Source organism: Mastacembelus armatus, chromosome 3, assembly GCF_900324485.2.
Source record: "Mastacembelus armatus chromosome 3, fMasArm1.2, whole genome shotgun sequence".
Classification (NCBI taxonomy): domain Eukaryota; kingdom Metazoa; phylum Chordata; class Actinopteri; order Synbranchiformes; family Mastacembelidae; genus Mastacembelus; species Mastacembelus armatus.
In genome coordinates, this window is record NC_046635.1 from 4,959,988 (window position 1) to 4,973,909 (window position 13,922).

General features: G+C 42.3%; 1 protein-coding gene across 7 annotated transcripts in view; it reads left to right on the forward strand.

Moving 5' to 3' along the window:
- dmxl2 (Dmx-like 2) overlaps nucleotides 1–13,922 on the forward strand; it is a 35,537-nt gene that overhangs the window by 14,463 nt on the left and 7,152 nt on the right. For 5 of the 7 annotated variants that reach the window (XM_026319721.2, XM_026319722.2, XM_026319723.2 and 2 more), the window contains 25 exons: nucleotides 68–342; nucleotides 855–1,027; nucleotides 1,119–1,770; nucleotides 1,989–2,318; nucleotides 2,402–2,521; nucleotides 2,776–2,911; nucleotides 3,955–4,065; nucleotides 4,257–4,426; nucleotides 4,504–4,601; nucleotides 4,703–4,868; nucleotides 5,358–5,622; nucleotides 5,750–5,952; nucleotides 6,074–6,424; nucleotides 6,699–6,881; nucleotides 7,001–7,291; nucleotides 7,394–7,585; nucleotides 7,675–7,751; nucleotides 8,057–8,187; nucleotides 8,926–9,171; nucleotides 9,494–9,679; nucleotides 11,313–11,503; nucleotides 11,652–11,785; nucleotides 11,887–11,972; nucleotides 12,162–12,363; nucleotides 13,122–13,239. In XM_026319721.2, the coding sequence (XP_026175506.1) occupies nucleotides 68–342; nucleotides 855–1,027; nucleotides 1,119–1,770; nucleotides 1,989–2,318; nucleotides 2,402–2,521; nucleotides 2,776–2,911; nucleotides 3,955–4,065; nucleotides 4,257–4,426; nucleotides 4,504–4,601; nucleotides 4,703–4,868; nucleotides 5,358–5,622; nucleotides 5,750–5,952; nucleotides 6,074–6,424; nucleotides 6,699–6,881; nucleotides 7,001–7,291; nucleotides 7,394–7,585; nucleotides 7,675–7,751; nucleotides 8,057–8,187; nucleotides 8,926–9,171; nucleotides 9,494–9,679; nucleotides 11,313–11,503; nucleotides 11,652–11,785; nucleotides 11,887–11,972; nucleotides 12,162–12,363; nucleotides 13,122–13,239 (5,087 nt within the window). The remainder of the gene's footprint in view (nucleotides 1–67; nucleotides 343–854; nucleotides 1,028–1,118; nucleotides 1,771–1,988; nucleotides 2,319–2,401; nucleotides 2,522–2,775; nucleotides 2,912–3,954; nucleotides 4,066–4,256; nucleotides 4,427–4,503; nucleotides 4,602–4,702; nucleotides 4,869–5,357; nucleotides 5,623–5,749; nucleotides 5,953–6,073; nucleotides 6,425–6,698; nucleotides 6,882–7,000; nucleotides 7,292–7,393; nucleotides 7,586–7,674; nucleotides 7,752–8,056; nucleotides 8,188–8,925; nucleotides 9,172–9,493; nucleotides 9,680–11,312; nucleotides 11,504–11,651; nucleotides 11,786–11,886; nucleotides 11,973–12,161; nucleotides 12,364–13,121; nucleotides 13,240–13,922) is intronic. The other 2 variants (XM_026319725.2, XM_026319728.2) reach the window with 1 other exon arrangement.

Genomic DNA, 13,922 nt, shown 5'->3' on the forward strand with positions numbered 1-13,922 from the left:
TGCTTTGCAGTAATCTGCTTTAAATTTTCTCAGTTAATGTATGTGCCTCATATTTTATTTCTTTTAGGTCATCTGAGCTCCTCCTCTATCTACCCTGTGTGCCTGGCTCCATATCTGATTGTTACTACCTGCTCTGACTCCCGCGTGCGGTTCTGGCATTGTGCTGTGGAGGGTGATGATGGTGACCAGGACATGCGGGTATACCGCTGGGAGCCTTGGGCCCTGATGAATGAGGAGGAAGACAAAGACAGTGCTGTGTGTGTGTCGGGACGCCCTGTAGCTGTTTCCTGCTCCTATATTGGCAGGCTGGCTGTGGCTTTTAAACAGCCACGACAAGGACAGGTAGAAAATTGGACTTTGACTTTGTAATGGTGTTTTCACTGTTATGTACTTAACTTCTATAATGATGTAGGAATTAACCTTAAGTTGGAATACCTCAATAAAATTTAAATTTGTAGTCAAGAAGTGTCTGGACCCTTCAAAACTAGATAACAATTCCATATATCAGCATATAAAAGCATATTTATGTAAAGCAGGGAATGGTGAGGGAGAACTAAATTAGATAAACATATGCATTTACAAAGGTATACAATCCAGAGTCTCAGGATCTAATTACATTTCCTACTGAAGCAATATGTTTGAAGTATGGGGAGCTGGACTGAGCTGAAGTCACTAAACAGCAATCTGATTTATGGATCTGGGTTTGCAGTGTACTTCAGGATATTTTTCCATATGAGTCCACATCATGTTGTCTTGTATTCGTACCAAGCCTGGTTCACAGCATCTGTGGTATTTTCAGAATTGACATATTTTAAAAATGATTAATTTTACGTAAGTGCTCCTCTTGTTTTCAGCTCCAGGGTTCTGGAGAGAACTTCTCTATGCATGTTTCCATCTATGAGTGTGAATCTACTGGTGGCTCAGAGTGGGTTTTAGAACAGACTCTACACCTGGATGACTTTACCGGACCATCATCAACCCTGGATCCAAGAGTCAGTGTGGACTCTAACCTCTTTGTCTACAGCAGGTTAGGTTCACTGCTACTGTGTTTTAGCTTCTGTCAGCCACTGTAAATTTATCAGAATATGTGTCTCATAGATGTTTTTTCTCCATGCCAGATCTGACCTGTACATAAACAGAGACCATAGCTCACCCAACATTAAGCACTATGTGCACCTGGACTGGTTGTCCAAGGAGGATGGATCCCACATTCTCACTGTGGGGGTTGGATCCAACATTCTCATGTATGGCCGTATCTCTGGCATGGTCAACGAGCAGACAAGCAGTAAAGAGGGAATGGCTGTCATCACTGTTCCTCTAGGGGGCAGTATCAAACAGGGGATCCGCTCACGCTGGATCTTGCTTCGGTCTGTGGATCTCCTGTCCTCTGTGGATGGCACACCGTCTCTGCCGGTCTCCCTGTCCTGGGTGAGAGACGGCATCCTGGTGATAGGCATGGACTGTGAAATGCACGTGTATGCCCAGTGGCATCAGGACAAGAAGCTTGGTGAGGGAGAGGAGGGAAACGTGTCATCTGCAGACATTGCTGGAGGTCAAACCACAGCTTCCTCCTTGGTCTCTGAAGGGAGAGCCAGGTCTAAGAGTCTGTTTGAAGGGAGTGCAGCAGTAGATGAGGCTCTTCGTGCCCCAGCAGGACTACAGGAAGGGGGACTTTTTGAGGCAGCTCACTCCCTGTCTCCAACTCTACCCCAGTACCATCCGACCCAGCTGCTAGAACTCATGGACCTGGGCAAGGTTCGCCGTGCAAAGGTTAGTCTGTGTCTGCTCATTCAGTGATTCAAAATATGCAAAATGGTTACTTAAAGCTCATAAAATTCTCTACTAGGCTGGAGTACAATGAGACCCACTTTTGCTGTATTGACTCCCCAAAAAGACAGATACCTATAGACATTGTCCGAGAGATACAGAGGGACATGTGGTGGTCATCTAATCCATGTTGTTGTAAACACTGTTCTTCTATATACCAGGCCATCCTTGCTCACCTGGTGAAGTGTATTGCTGGGGAAGTTGCTGTGGTGAGGGATGTAGAGGCAGGTGAGGGTGGAGCCAGAAGACATTTGTCCCGCACCATCAGTGTGACTGGCAGCACAGCAAAAGACACCATTGTAGCTGGTCGTGACGGAGGCAGAGACTACACAGAGATCAATTCCATTCCTCCCCTGCCCCTCTATGCCCTCATGTTGGCCGACCTAGACACCTCGTACAAGGGGCCAGAAGAGGCTGCTAAGGGAACTAAAGTGTCTGATGGTGAAGCAGCACAGAAATCCACAGAGGACCAGTATGCTGACCTCTTCCAGGTAGATGCATTTAAGGGAGTTCTGACTTTGTGTAAACTTTTGCTCTGCTGATACTTTCAGTTGCTTTGCTCCTGTGTTAACAGGTACCAACAGTTACTACAGATGACTTTGTGAACTTCGCGGCAGATAAACCAGAGAAAAAGTCTCGAGTTATCAATCTCTCTCAGTATGGCCCTACATACTTTGGACCAGAGCATGCTCAGGTAATGCTTGTAATAGAGTCCAAAAAGTCTTTTTGTTCTTCAGTTCTTTTTGAATTAAATTGGATTATTTTGAATTAAGTGTTTAATTAAAATGTAATAGCTTGGAGGGAAATGGTTAATGAGACCATAGAAGTAACAGTAGTAGTAGTAGTAAGTAGTAACCATGTTAAAAACAATGACACTATTGTGATGACCTTATGGTAAGTAGTAGTGGGGTGCACATAATAATCCATGTTCCTCTATTGTTTGCCCAGGTTTTGTCCAGTCACCTCATGCACTCAAGCTTACCTGGCCTGACCAGACTAGAGCAGATGTTTTTGGTGGCCTTGGCTGACACTGTTGCAACCACCAGTGCTGAGGTCACCAACTCCACTGATAAGCAATACACAGGTCAGTGTATATGTTTGTATGTATAGGTTGCAATCACATTTGTGATATGTACAGTTAAATACAAAACATAGAGGAAAGAAGTGTTGCTCCAAGGTTAAACTGTGGTTGCTGCTTACTATTTTGTCTGTGTTCCTTCAGCAGTGGCCATCATCACAATAAAGTACAATATTGTAAACAGTGTCTTGCAATACAGTTAAACATCAACAGTTTTTACATGGTCACCTTTTATGTGTTTTATTTCTACCAAAATTTCATTGTTTGCTGACCTCTTGTTTTTCCTGTATCCCCAGTGTTTTGTCCATCATTTTTATGATCACACCAATGTGAGAATCAAGTGGATATCCATACTGTTGTTTGGAGTCATTACCTTTGTTTTTTCATGTTCATTAATCATTTTCCATTGTGAATGAATAATAAAATCATTCGTGTTAGTAACTATTCTGCACTTCGTTTCAACACCTAATGCATTATTATTATTATTAACACTAAGACACAAGGTGCACACAGATACAAGGTGCACACACACCTGCAGAATGGGCTTGCATTGTAGGCTTGTTGGTCCACCTTAATGTCAACGACTCTATTAAGTATTACCCTTGGCAAGATATGATATTGCATTAAAGTTGACTAAAGGTTGCAGAAATGAAAGCTAAGCATAATTTTTCTTGATTGCACGTTCCTGATGTAATCTGCAGCCATCAAATCATTTTTAACATAAACAGCAGTGCTTATACTGTTCCTCTTTAACTGTATATAAACAGACACTGTACTTTTTCCATTATCTATGTCTTTTTAATACAATTTTTCATTTGATTTATTTAGTCTTTTGAGAGAAAGACATTAGCAGGTTGTTCCAGGACTAAGTAAGCACAGAGAGGGTAAGAAGGTTCAAGGACAGGAGACTGTCTCTGATAGGATTGCATGAACTCAAGTGATACTAGAGTTTTAAAGGGCTTTGCTCTCTGGCTGTCCCTTACTACTGTGTGCATGTTGTGTGAAAACTGTGACAAAGCTGACAGCTTCCTGGCTTTGTGTCTGTGTAGGGGGTGAAGCTCTCGATGAGTGTGGACTGAGATACCTACTGGCCATGCGTCTTCATACCTGCCTGCTCACCTCTCTGCCACCTCTGTACCGCATGCAGCTGCTCCACCAGGGTAAAACACACATATATTACTGAAATTCCCCTTTGACAACACATCTATATATGTATATATATACATATATAGATGTATATATGGTTTGTTTATGACAGTAATGCCACTATAGATTTCTAGTGTTTTTAGTCTTTAAAATCCAGTTGAGACATCTTGCTTGTGTTCTCCCTCTCCCTCAATCTCTGTGACAGGCTTATCGACATGTCATTTTGCATGGGCCTTCCACTCTGAAGCAGAAGAAGAGCTTCTGAACATGATCCCAGCCATGCAGAGGGGTGACCCACAGTGGTCTGAGCTCAGAGCTGTGGGAGTCGGTTGGTGGATACGCAACATCAACACTCTGCGGAAAATGGTGGAGAAGGTACACAAGCAAATTTATTTATTTTATTTTGATTCTTATATTTTCTCTGAAGTGTACTTATATTTGTGTGTAATCAGTTAGGGAAAGCTGCTTTCCAGAGACACAACGACCCTCTAGATGCTGCTCTTTTTTACTTGGCCATGAAAAAGAAAGCTGTCCTGTGGGGACTCTTTAGGTAAGACAGCATGGCTATCAGATGGCTGTAGTAAATTGAGTTACAGTTTAACTTAAATGAAGATTCTTACCAAACTGAGCTGTGTTATTTGCTCATGTCAGGTCTCAACACGATGAGAAGATGACTCAGTTTTTTAAGAACAACTTTAGCGAAGACCGCTGGCGAAAGGCAGCTCTAAAAAATGCTTTCTCCCTGCTGGGAAAGCAGCGTTTTGAACAGTCAGCTGCCTTCTTCCTACTGGCTGGATCGCTGAAAGACGCCATAGAGGTGCGAATGATATACACAAACACTGATACAAGATACACAGACAGATGATTACTGTGAAGTCCAAGACTATCTTCATTTGCTTCACAGTGAGAACCTGGCACAGTCTTGTTTTATGAAAATGCTATATAAAGTGGGGAGTTCTGCCTGCATGAGAGTCTAATCACTGCATCACTCATTGTGCACGTCTGTTGCTGAGGGAGCTGGATATTCCATAACCTATAAATCACATGGGTGAAATCTAAATTACACTGATAAACTGCATAAAAAGCATGCAGTTTTCCTTGGCCTGAGTTTTCCATAACACACAGTCAAAATATACATATAGGTGAAAAAAAGGAAATAGAAGTATGAACCTTCCTATGGTGTTGGTTGCAGTCAAAATTACTACCTACGGTAGTGCCCTACAGTTCTGCACATTAATGCCTCCTTATTTACATTTCTTACTTAAACTCCAGTTTCATATCTCATCTGCTGTTCCATGTTGTGTAGGTTTTGATGGAAAAGATGGAGGATCTTCAGTTAGCCATGATCGTAGCAAGACTGTATGAGGCTGACTTTGAGAATTCATCCACTTGCCAAGGCCTCCTTTATGAAAAGGTCCTGGGCTGTAACAGGGACGGAAGTGGTTACCACTGTTCCAGACTGCACCCTGACCCGTTCCTCCGCAGCATAGCCTACTGGATCATGAAGGATTATACCAGAGCCTTGGACACACTGTTGGAGCGAATCCCCAAGGAGGAGGATGAGAACCCTGGTCAGTCAATGATAATACATCATTGCAAAATTGTGACAAGATCCATGAAAACTTGTTTGTTCTACTCATCACTTGTTTTGCCTGCTTTTTGTTTTTCCTTTCCCCTTTCTTCATCCCTCTGTTTTAGATGTCATGGTGAAATCTTGCAACCCTATGGTTTTTAGTTTCTATAACTACCTGAGGACACACCCTTTGATCATCCGTCGCCACTTTGCAAATCCAGAGGGCACAGCAATAACTGTGGGCCTCACTTCTGAGAAAAGCAGTGCCCATGAGATCAACCTGATAGAGCGCAAACTGTTTTTCACCACTGCCAATGCACACTTCAAGGTGGGTTCACAAATAATATAGATGTTTACTGTAGTTCACTTCTAGTTGCAACCATTCTCCTATTGTTTTATAGTCTGTTAAAATGGCATTTAATGGTTTTGATATATTACATCGTCTTTAGGTGGGCTGCCCGGTTCTAGCTCTAGAAGTGCTTTCCAAGATTCCCAAAGTTACCAAGAAATCTGGCTCCTCACCTCTCAGCAAAGCTTCATCCAAAGCCAACCTAAACTCAAGCCAACCCTTGGAAAATGGCACCCAGGGATGTGTGGACTGGGGCTCCCCAGCAGCCCCTGCTCATCCCTGTGGAGGAAATGACAATGTAGGAGGGTTAGATTGGAGCCAACCTTTGTGCAAGGTGCAGGAAGATGAGCTGAAGCTGGACTGGGGAGATGACAAAGAGGATGATGAAGATGAGGATGATGATGACGGTCTGACTATGAAGAAACCAGAGCCCCAGATGAAAGCAGATACAGTATGTACAGTGTTGTCTTGACCTTCTCACCCATCAGACCATTTTTCTTGATGGATTTCATAGTAGCAATTTCAAAGATAAAGCCTAAAAATTAGATATCTATTGGCAAAATATGCACTGTATTCTCTGAAAGCCTGTGGAAAGTGTGCTTGAGCACCCTTTTATGCTTGAGTTATAAATCTGGACAGCCCTGAACACTCCAGACTTCATGGGACTGCTCCTGTAAGGTCTGAAAAGTTTGGGCCTTTTCCATTTATTCGCTCAAATATTTCAGGGCGAGTCAGAAGTGGATGTGATAGCAGAGCAGCTGAAGTTCCGTGCCTGCCTGAAGATTCTGATGACAGAGCTGCGTACACTGGCCACCGGTTTTGAGGTGGATGGAGGGAAGCTCCGCTTTCAGCTCTACAGTTGGCTGGAGAAGGAAATAGCAGCCATGCACAAGATCTGCAACTACAAGGTATACTTTCGCAATATTCCAAGTGGTCTATGCATATTCATATTTGTACAGTACATAGTACACAAGTGTTTTCTTTTCACATGACTGATCATGGCTATTTTCCGCAAATACTGTTAAAGGTGGAGGGGAAGGAGGAAGAGGTGGAGCACTGGGGAGAGCGTACAGCGTCAGTGGACATATCAGATGAGGCCCCGGAGCTCACAGAGGCTGGGGCCTATGAGCGTCACCAGATGGAGCGTCGTCGTCTTCAGGCCAAGCAGCAGCACTCTGAGAGGCGTAAAGCATGGCTGAGGAAGAACCAAGCATTGCTGAGGGTCTTCTTGTCTTACTGCAGCCTTCATGGAGCCAAAGGAGGGGGAGTCACCTCTGTTCGCATGGAGCTTTTGTTCCTTCTGCAGGAAAGCCAGCAGGTACTCATGCACATTCATACACACATGAAATTTATTGTACTTAATGCTAATCCACCTCTGTTGAGAAATAGCAAATTTACATGTTCTGATCTGGCTCTGTAGGAGACCACAGTTAAGCAGCTGCAGTCTCCTCTGCCTTTGCCTACTACACTGCCTCTGCTATCAGCTTGCATTGCCCCCACCAAGACGGTCATAGCCAATCCCGTTCTCCACCTCAGCAACCACATTCACGACATCCTCCACACCATCACCCTCATGGAGGCCCCGCCACATCCTGACGTCATAAACGATCAGGTCAAAACTCGTCTGCAGCCTTTCTCACGGTGCTCCAGAGTCATGTTCTTCAGGATGAGTAATAAAATGTGTCTGTCTTTCACCCTCAGGTGAATGGTCTGCACACTCTAGCAGCATCTCTGTCTGCTTGCATCTATCAAGCCCTGTGTGACAGCCACAGCTACAGGTAACTGTGCCACAGGTCCAGCTGTCTCTACAAGATTTTATTTTTCTTTCTGAAAACAAAAGCACCCACATCAGGCTCCTGTTTCAATTTATTTTGCTCAAAGTGTCACACATCAGCATAGCGGAGGTCTGAAAACTGAAGACAGCCTAATCGAAACATTTGTGTTTTCTCTGTTACCCTTTTTTGTCTGTTTGAGCACAGTGGCTGTGAAAACAAATGTATTTAGACTATAGATGCTTTTAATTCCCAAAATGTTGGATGTGTATGTTTGGGACTCACATGTTACCTTTCTGTTGGTCCTACAGCAGTCAGACAGAGGCCAATCAGTTTACAGGGATGGTGTACCAGGGCTTGTTGCTCAGTGAGAGGAAAAGACTCCGCACAGAAAGCATTGAAGAGCATATAACTCCCAATTCTGCTCCTGCACAGTGGCCAGGTAACAAAAGCTCCGATTTAAGATTGGCTTCCTGATGCCGTCCTGTTCACGCTCTGCCGTTCAATTACACTTAACTTCTGTCGCATTCCCTATTAACTTCTGCATTTCCTGACCCATTCCCACACACACACACACACACAACTTCTCGGGAGAAGTTTTCGAGCAAGTTCAAAGACAGCTCCCAACTATCCCACTGCTGCCAGTTGAGTCTGCTCTGTTCCCGATTGAAGCCATCCTGTTCCCGTTTAGATCCTGACTAAAACTGCTTTGTTCTCGTCCTTTTGGGAACGTCCAAAATTTCGAGGTCGGGGGTAGAGCTGGGGTCAGAGGAATGTGGGAATTAGTTGACATTATTGTCACAATTAAATAAAAATAATCCAAGTTAAATCATATTCCGTGAAGTCATAAAATGCACAGAAAGGGAAAATGGCATCCTGTGTGTGTGACTGTCAAAGACATGATTGAGCAAGAATATGAAAAGTATCTGCACAGAGAAGAGTAAAGCAGGCGGTCTGTGTTTGTGCAAAGAGGCAGATGGTGTTCTATAATAGGAGCTTCATGGCCTCTGGCAAAGAAACAGACAGAAGCTAATCATACCCTCGTGAATGTTTCATACATGTTGTTAGTACCATATAGGGATATTATTTTTGTTAAACCTTGGAAGTTATTTCTGGTAAATTGCATGTTAATCTATTGCACAGATACTATATTGAGTATATGTGTGTCCTCTCTCTGCAGGTGTGTCGTCCCTGATTTCTCTGTTGACATCTGCTAGGGAGGAGGATCAGCCGAGGCTCAGCGTGCTGCTGTGTGAAGCTGTTGTGGCTGTTTATCTTGCACTGCTCATTCATGGCCTGGGCACTCACAGCAGCAATGAACTCTTCCGTCTGGCAGCACATCCGCTCAACAACCGCATGTGGGCCGCTGTCTTTGGAGGCGGGGCCAAAGTCATTATTAAGCCAAAGAGGCCTGAGGCCCCACCAGGTACAATTATTACTTTATATTATTACAAATACTAATATTAATCACTAATAACTTCTTTTTATCATGTCATTATTGTCTTAAGTCTCCCTTCATAATCTTCACTGTTTGCCCTTAACCTTTGCTGCTCTTGCCATTGTCCCCTCCATCTGTTGGCTTTCTACAAGTACATCCTGACTTACCTTCAGATGTATCTGAAGTAATGCTTTCATCCCTCTGGGTCTATATACATAATTATAGATATTCACCTAGTCCTGTTAATGCTCCTAAGATGCTGCTGCTCTGTGGAGCCTTGTGTGAGTGTACCCTCTGCCCTATGTCTCAGTGCCAGCTGATTTTGAGGCAGCCAGGCCAGAGGAGTCTCAAGAAGAGACAGGAAGACCTGAGCAGAGCAGCCTCACCCCAAACCCCACTCCCACCCCCACTGAAATCCAGATCCCCAAACCACCCTCTCTTCCTGTTTCAAGGGGAGAGGGGTTGGGCACTCTGGCACCAGCAACTGAGGCCAGCTGTGAGTAACTGGGCTGGATTGCAGTGCTGGTTTGCAGGATTGCAGTGCATGGTAATTGTAACTGTTTGCATTGTTGCAGATGGCTTGACTTACCCCCTATCTTTCTTGTGCCACTACTACTGAATGCCCATTACAAACAACAAAGCCCACTAGTGCAACAAAGACATAGACATCTGTGCTCTGTGTTTTAATAAGCCAACAGCTATGTGTTTGTGCTGTCTGTGAGTGAGTGAGTGTGCTGCATGGCATGTACATTTGTAACATCATCTACACTCAATCTCACTGTGTTATTCCTGTTGTGCTGCTGATGCAACAGCTGGGCCAAGCAAGGAGTGTTCAGAGGTCAAGGCTGACAAGCCCTCTCAGACTAACTCTGAATCTGAGCCACCAGGTACACTTTGAGAGGCTATTATTCTAATGTAAAACTACTGTAAGGCTTTAACTCCATAAATAGTTTCTTCAGTTTGTTTAAAAATAATGTATATTTGTAGTTTGTGGTAGAAGTAATAGTCTCAGACATTAGACTATAGTAGCTCTTGTGTGACTTGATTCTGCTGTTTGTCAGATTTTTTTGAGTTTATTATGTCAGTCTCAGTGTAATTGTGCTGTACAAGTCTGTTGACTGAATTTGACAGTTTTTTTCCATATGCTTCAGACAAAAGTAATCTGCTCCTACAATGGGGGAGGAAGATGTGAACTGGCATTTAGACTCTGTATCAGTGTAGAGTCTGAGATAACTCTCAGCAAAGCCAAAAGCCTTTTGAAGACCTGGTTGAGAGGAGAGGAGAGGGGATTTTAAATGCCAACCTGTTATTAGGAATCACTTTGCCAAATGTTAAAACTCTGCCCTTTGCGCTGCTGCAAACCCACATGCATGTTACCAATAATCAGCCATATTGCAAATGTTACCCATTGATGCTTCACTATCATGTTTTAATTAACATTCATTTTTAAACGAAGTAAATGTGCTACATTCATCAATATCCTTGTGTTTGCTTTCCTCAAGTGCTGCAGATGCACAGTAGTAACAGCTTAGCACTCGACTGCTCAACAAATTCATTATCATTGTTTGATGTATTTACAGTGTGTATTTTGTCCCACACAGCACATCAAATATTTGCTGATATAATTGTGCATTGATCTGTGTAATATGTGTGTCTAATTGCAGTGTCAATTCTGTTTTTTGTATTTGTGCCTTATTTTTTGTTGTTGGTCTGGTGGGTTATCAGAGATAGTCATCAAGGATAATGGTGCAGGTTTGTGCGCAACGTAGTGTCTCTTGCCCTTTGCCTCTTCCATGTGTTTGTGCATTTGCATTTCTCTCTTCTAATTTTGTATTGTGGGCTATGATTTATCAGTCATTGGACTGAAATGTTATATTTCAGAATATATCTCAAAATTACGGTTATTATTTCAAGTTTACTCTATTCTGCTCTATTGTGGATGTACAGTACAATGTGCTCTGTGCTGGGTATAGATGCAGACACTCCTGATGGTTTTCTTGACCTTCTTTGGCTTTAACATGACTTAGAGTCTCAACTCATCCTCAGCATTTGTGTAAAACTTCAGCATACTGCAAACTACTGATAATTGAGAGTTCACTCTGTCTCTTCACTCTTCTCCTCCCCCCCAGTGGCTCCCCCTCAACCCCCAGCGGAGGATGCGGACCGATACAGACGTAGGTTCAACATGAGGATGCTCGTTCCTGGACGCCCTGTAAAGGAGACACCAGCCATGCCACCTCCTGTACCCATAGAGAGACCTACCTATAGGGAGAAGTTCATCCCCCCAGAGCTGAGCATGTGGGACTACTTTGTGGCCAAAGTATGGCACTGAAATCTACATGCATAGAATTGATTGAGATCTGTCATTCCTGGTCTTCAGGTTATCAATAAGATATTCCTCAATCTCTTTCCCACAATCTGCTTATGTTTTTTAGTTTTTTCCTTCATCTTTATTTTCTCCCTCTCAGCCCTTCCTGCCGCTGTCAGACAGCAATGCTCTGTGTGATTCAGATGAAAGTGGTGCAGAGGATGATGAAGATGATGATGACGCCTTCCTATCTGACACACAGATAACGGAGCACTCTGATCCCAATTCCTACAGGTAGGACCCGGTCTCTCTCGTTTTTATGCCATTCACATTTGGAGCCTGTGCATTAGATTTTTATCTGTGTGCATGTTTATCTCCCTGTCTGTGGTACATAGCTGGGCTCTGATTCGCCTGGTCATGGTGAAACTGGCTCATCACAACGTCAAGAACTTTCTTCCCCTTGCTGGCCTTGACTTCACAGGTATGCACTTACCCTATCGCCAAGATGCACTGGCTGCTTAAATCTAATATACAATAAGATTGATTCGTTATGAAGATGCACTGAAATATTAAATTATTGTATGAGAATTTGTGTAAATATAAATAAATGAGCTATTCGTTGGTGTTGCTGCTGACTGTATACAGTATCTTCTGTATGTCTGTGTTGTAGACCTGCCAGTCACCTCCCCCCTTGGCAATGCTGTGTTGAAGATTTTAGAGAACTGGGAACAGTTTCTGCAGGAGCGAATAGACAAGTTTGACGGCCCACCTCCCAACTACATCAACACGTACCCTACTGACCTCAGCGCAGGTGGTGGCCCTGCCATACTCCGACACAAGGCCATGCTGGAGCCAGACAACACACCCTTCAAGTGAATACTAAATCATCATACATACAGTGTCACACAGTAGGGTTGGGTCGTATAAAGCATTTGTACAACAACATTAAAACATTTTATTTTACTCTGTAAATGAATAAGCAGATTGTGGCAGCCATAACATTAATAGCTGAGTGTTAGTATGGCAGTGAGTTTTGTTTTTAAATATATACACAGCCGGAGGGGATACAATTAATTACACAAACGTCATTTATAGATGGACATGACCAATCAATTTCCATATACTTGAAACAATACTTTAAAATAAAATAACAAATACATAAAAATACATTAAGTAACGTGACAAGTATTTTTATGGTTTATAAAATTGAGTCATCATTATGAGTTTGAGAAGTCGTCTTTTGACCAACTTAACCCTTGAGCCAAGAAATGCTTAAGATACCATTTGAATTGAAACACCAAGAATCAATACAATGTCAGTGCCAAATTAATGATATATTAAATATAAAGCAACGTTCTCTAACCGTTAAATTGTTTGGCTACACAATCTATTTACACACTTGATTAAACTGTTATTGTCATTGATTGTGACAGCATTGACTTTTGTATGTTATTCACTTAGATTTTACTTGTGTCACTGCAAGTAGGTTTACTGATATGTTATCATGTTTTATTTAAACGCAGTGTCATGTATTAAGGTCTACCTAGTAGTAGATGGTATAATACAGAAGAGACGGAACTACAATACTAAAATGTTTTTGGATTCACTTGTCCACGTTTCTTTCTTTCAGGACAAAGAACCACCAGTCCTTTCCAGCCAGACGCCTTTGGCATTTCCTGGTCAAACAGGAAGTTCTTCAGGAGACTTTAATCCGATACATCTTCACTAAGAAAAGGAAGCAGAGTGAGGTCAGCTGCCTGAATGCCTGAATATACCCCCCACCCAAGTTTAGAGTTCATAGATATAAGTAAACCTGCTTGATTGAAGAGTAATGTTCGTTTATAATTACATCAAAGTGTTCCCTTATTCTGTTCACTTCAGCTATTAGATAACACTATATTGTTCCCCTGGATGGGAAATTCAGGTGGGCTGTAAAGCAGATTATGTTTTTACAGGTTCAATTTGCTGTCACTAAACTACAGTGCCAGAATTGATAAATACATAGTGACAATTGGTAAAAGTAGGCCATAATAACCACGACACCCATGATGATGGTGACTGATGGGATATATAGTTGTCATATATCCAAGAAATGTTTTTTGTTTTTTGTTTTTTTTTTTAATGAGAAGGACATGTTAGCAGATAGCATGTTGGCAGATATTTAAAAAAAATAAAAAATCTGAATATCTTTGTACTTATATGAATTTGAGCAAGTGTGTCTGAGTCAATGACTCAAAACACAAAATTAATTGTATTACTAAAGTTACAAAAATAGATAATGCTAAGTTTTATTATACTGCTTTTCTGATATATAAATGTAATTTGGGTATTTTAAAGTGTGGGGGAATATTATGTTTAAGCCAATTCAATATTCTACTGTAGCTACCCATAAGAATGGAAAAGATACTACATACTTTCCATATAGTCATTT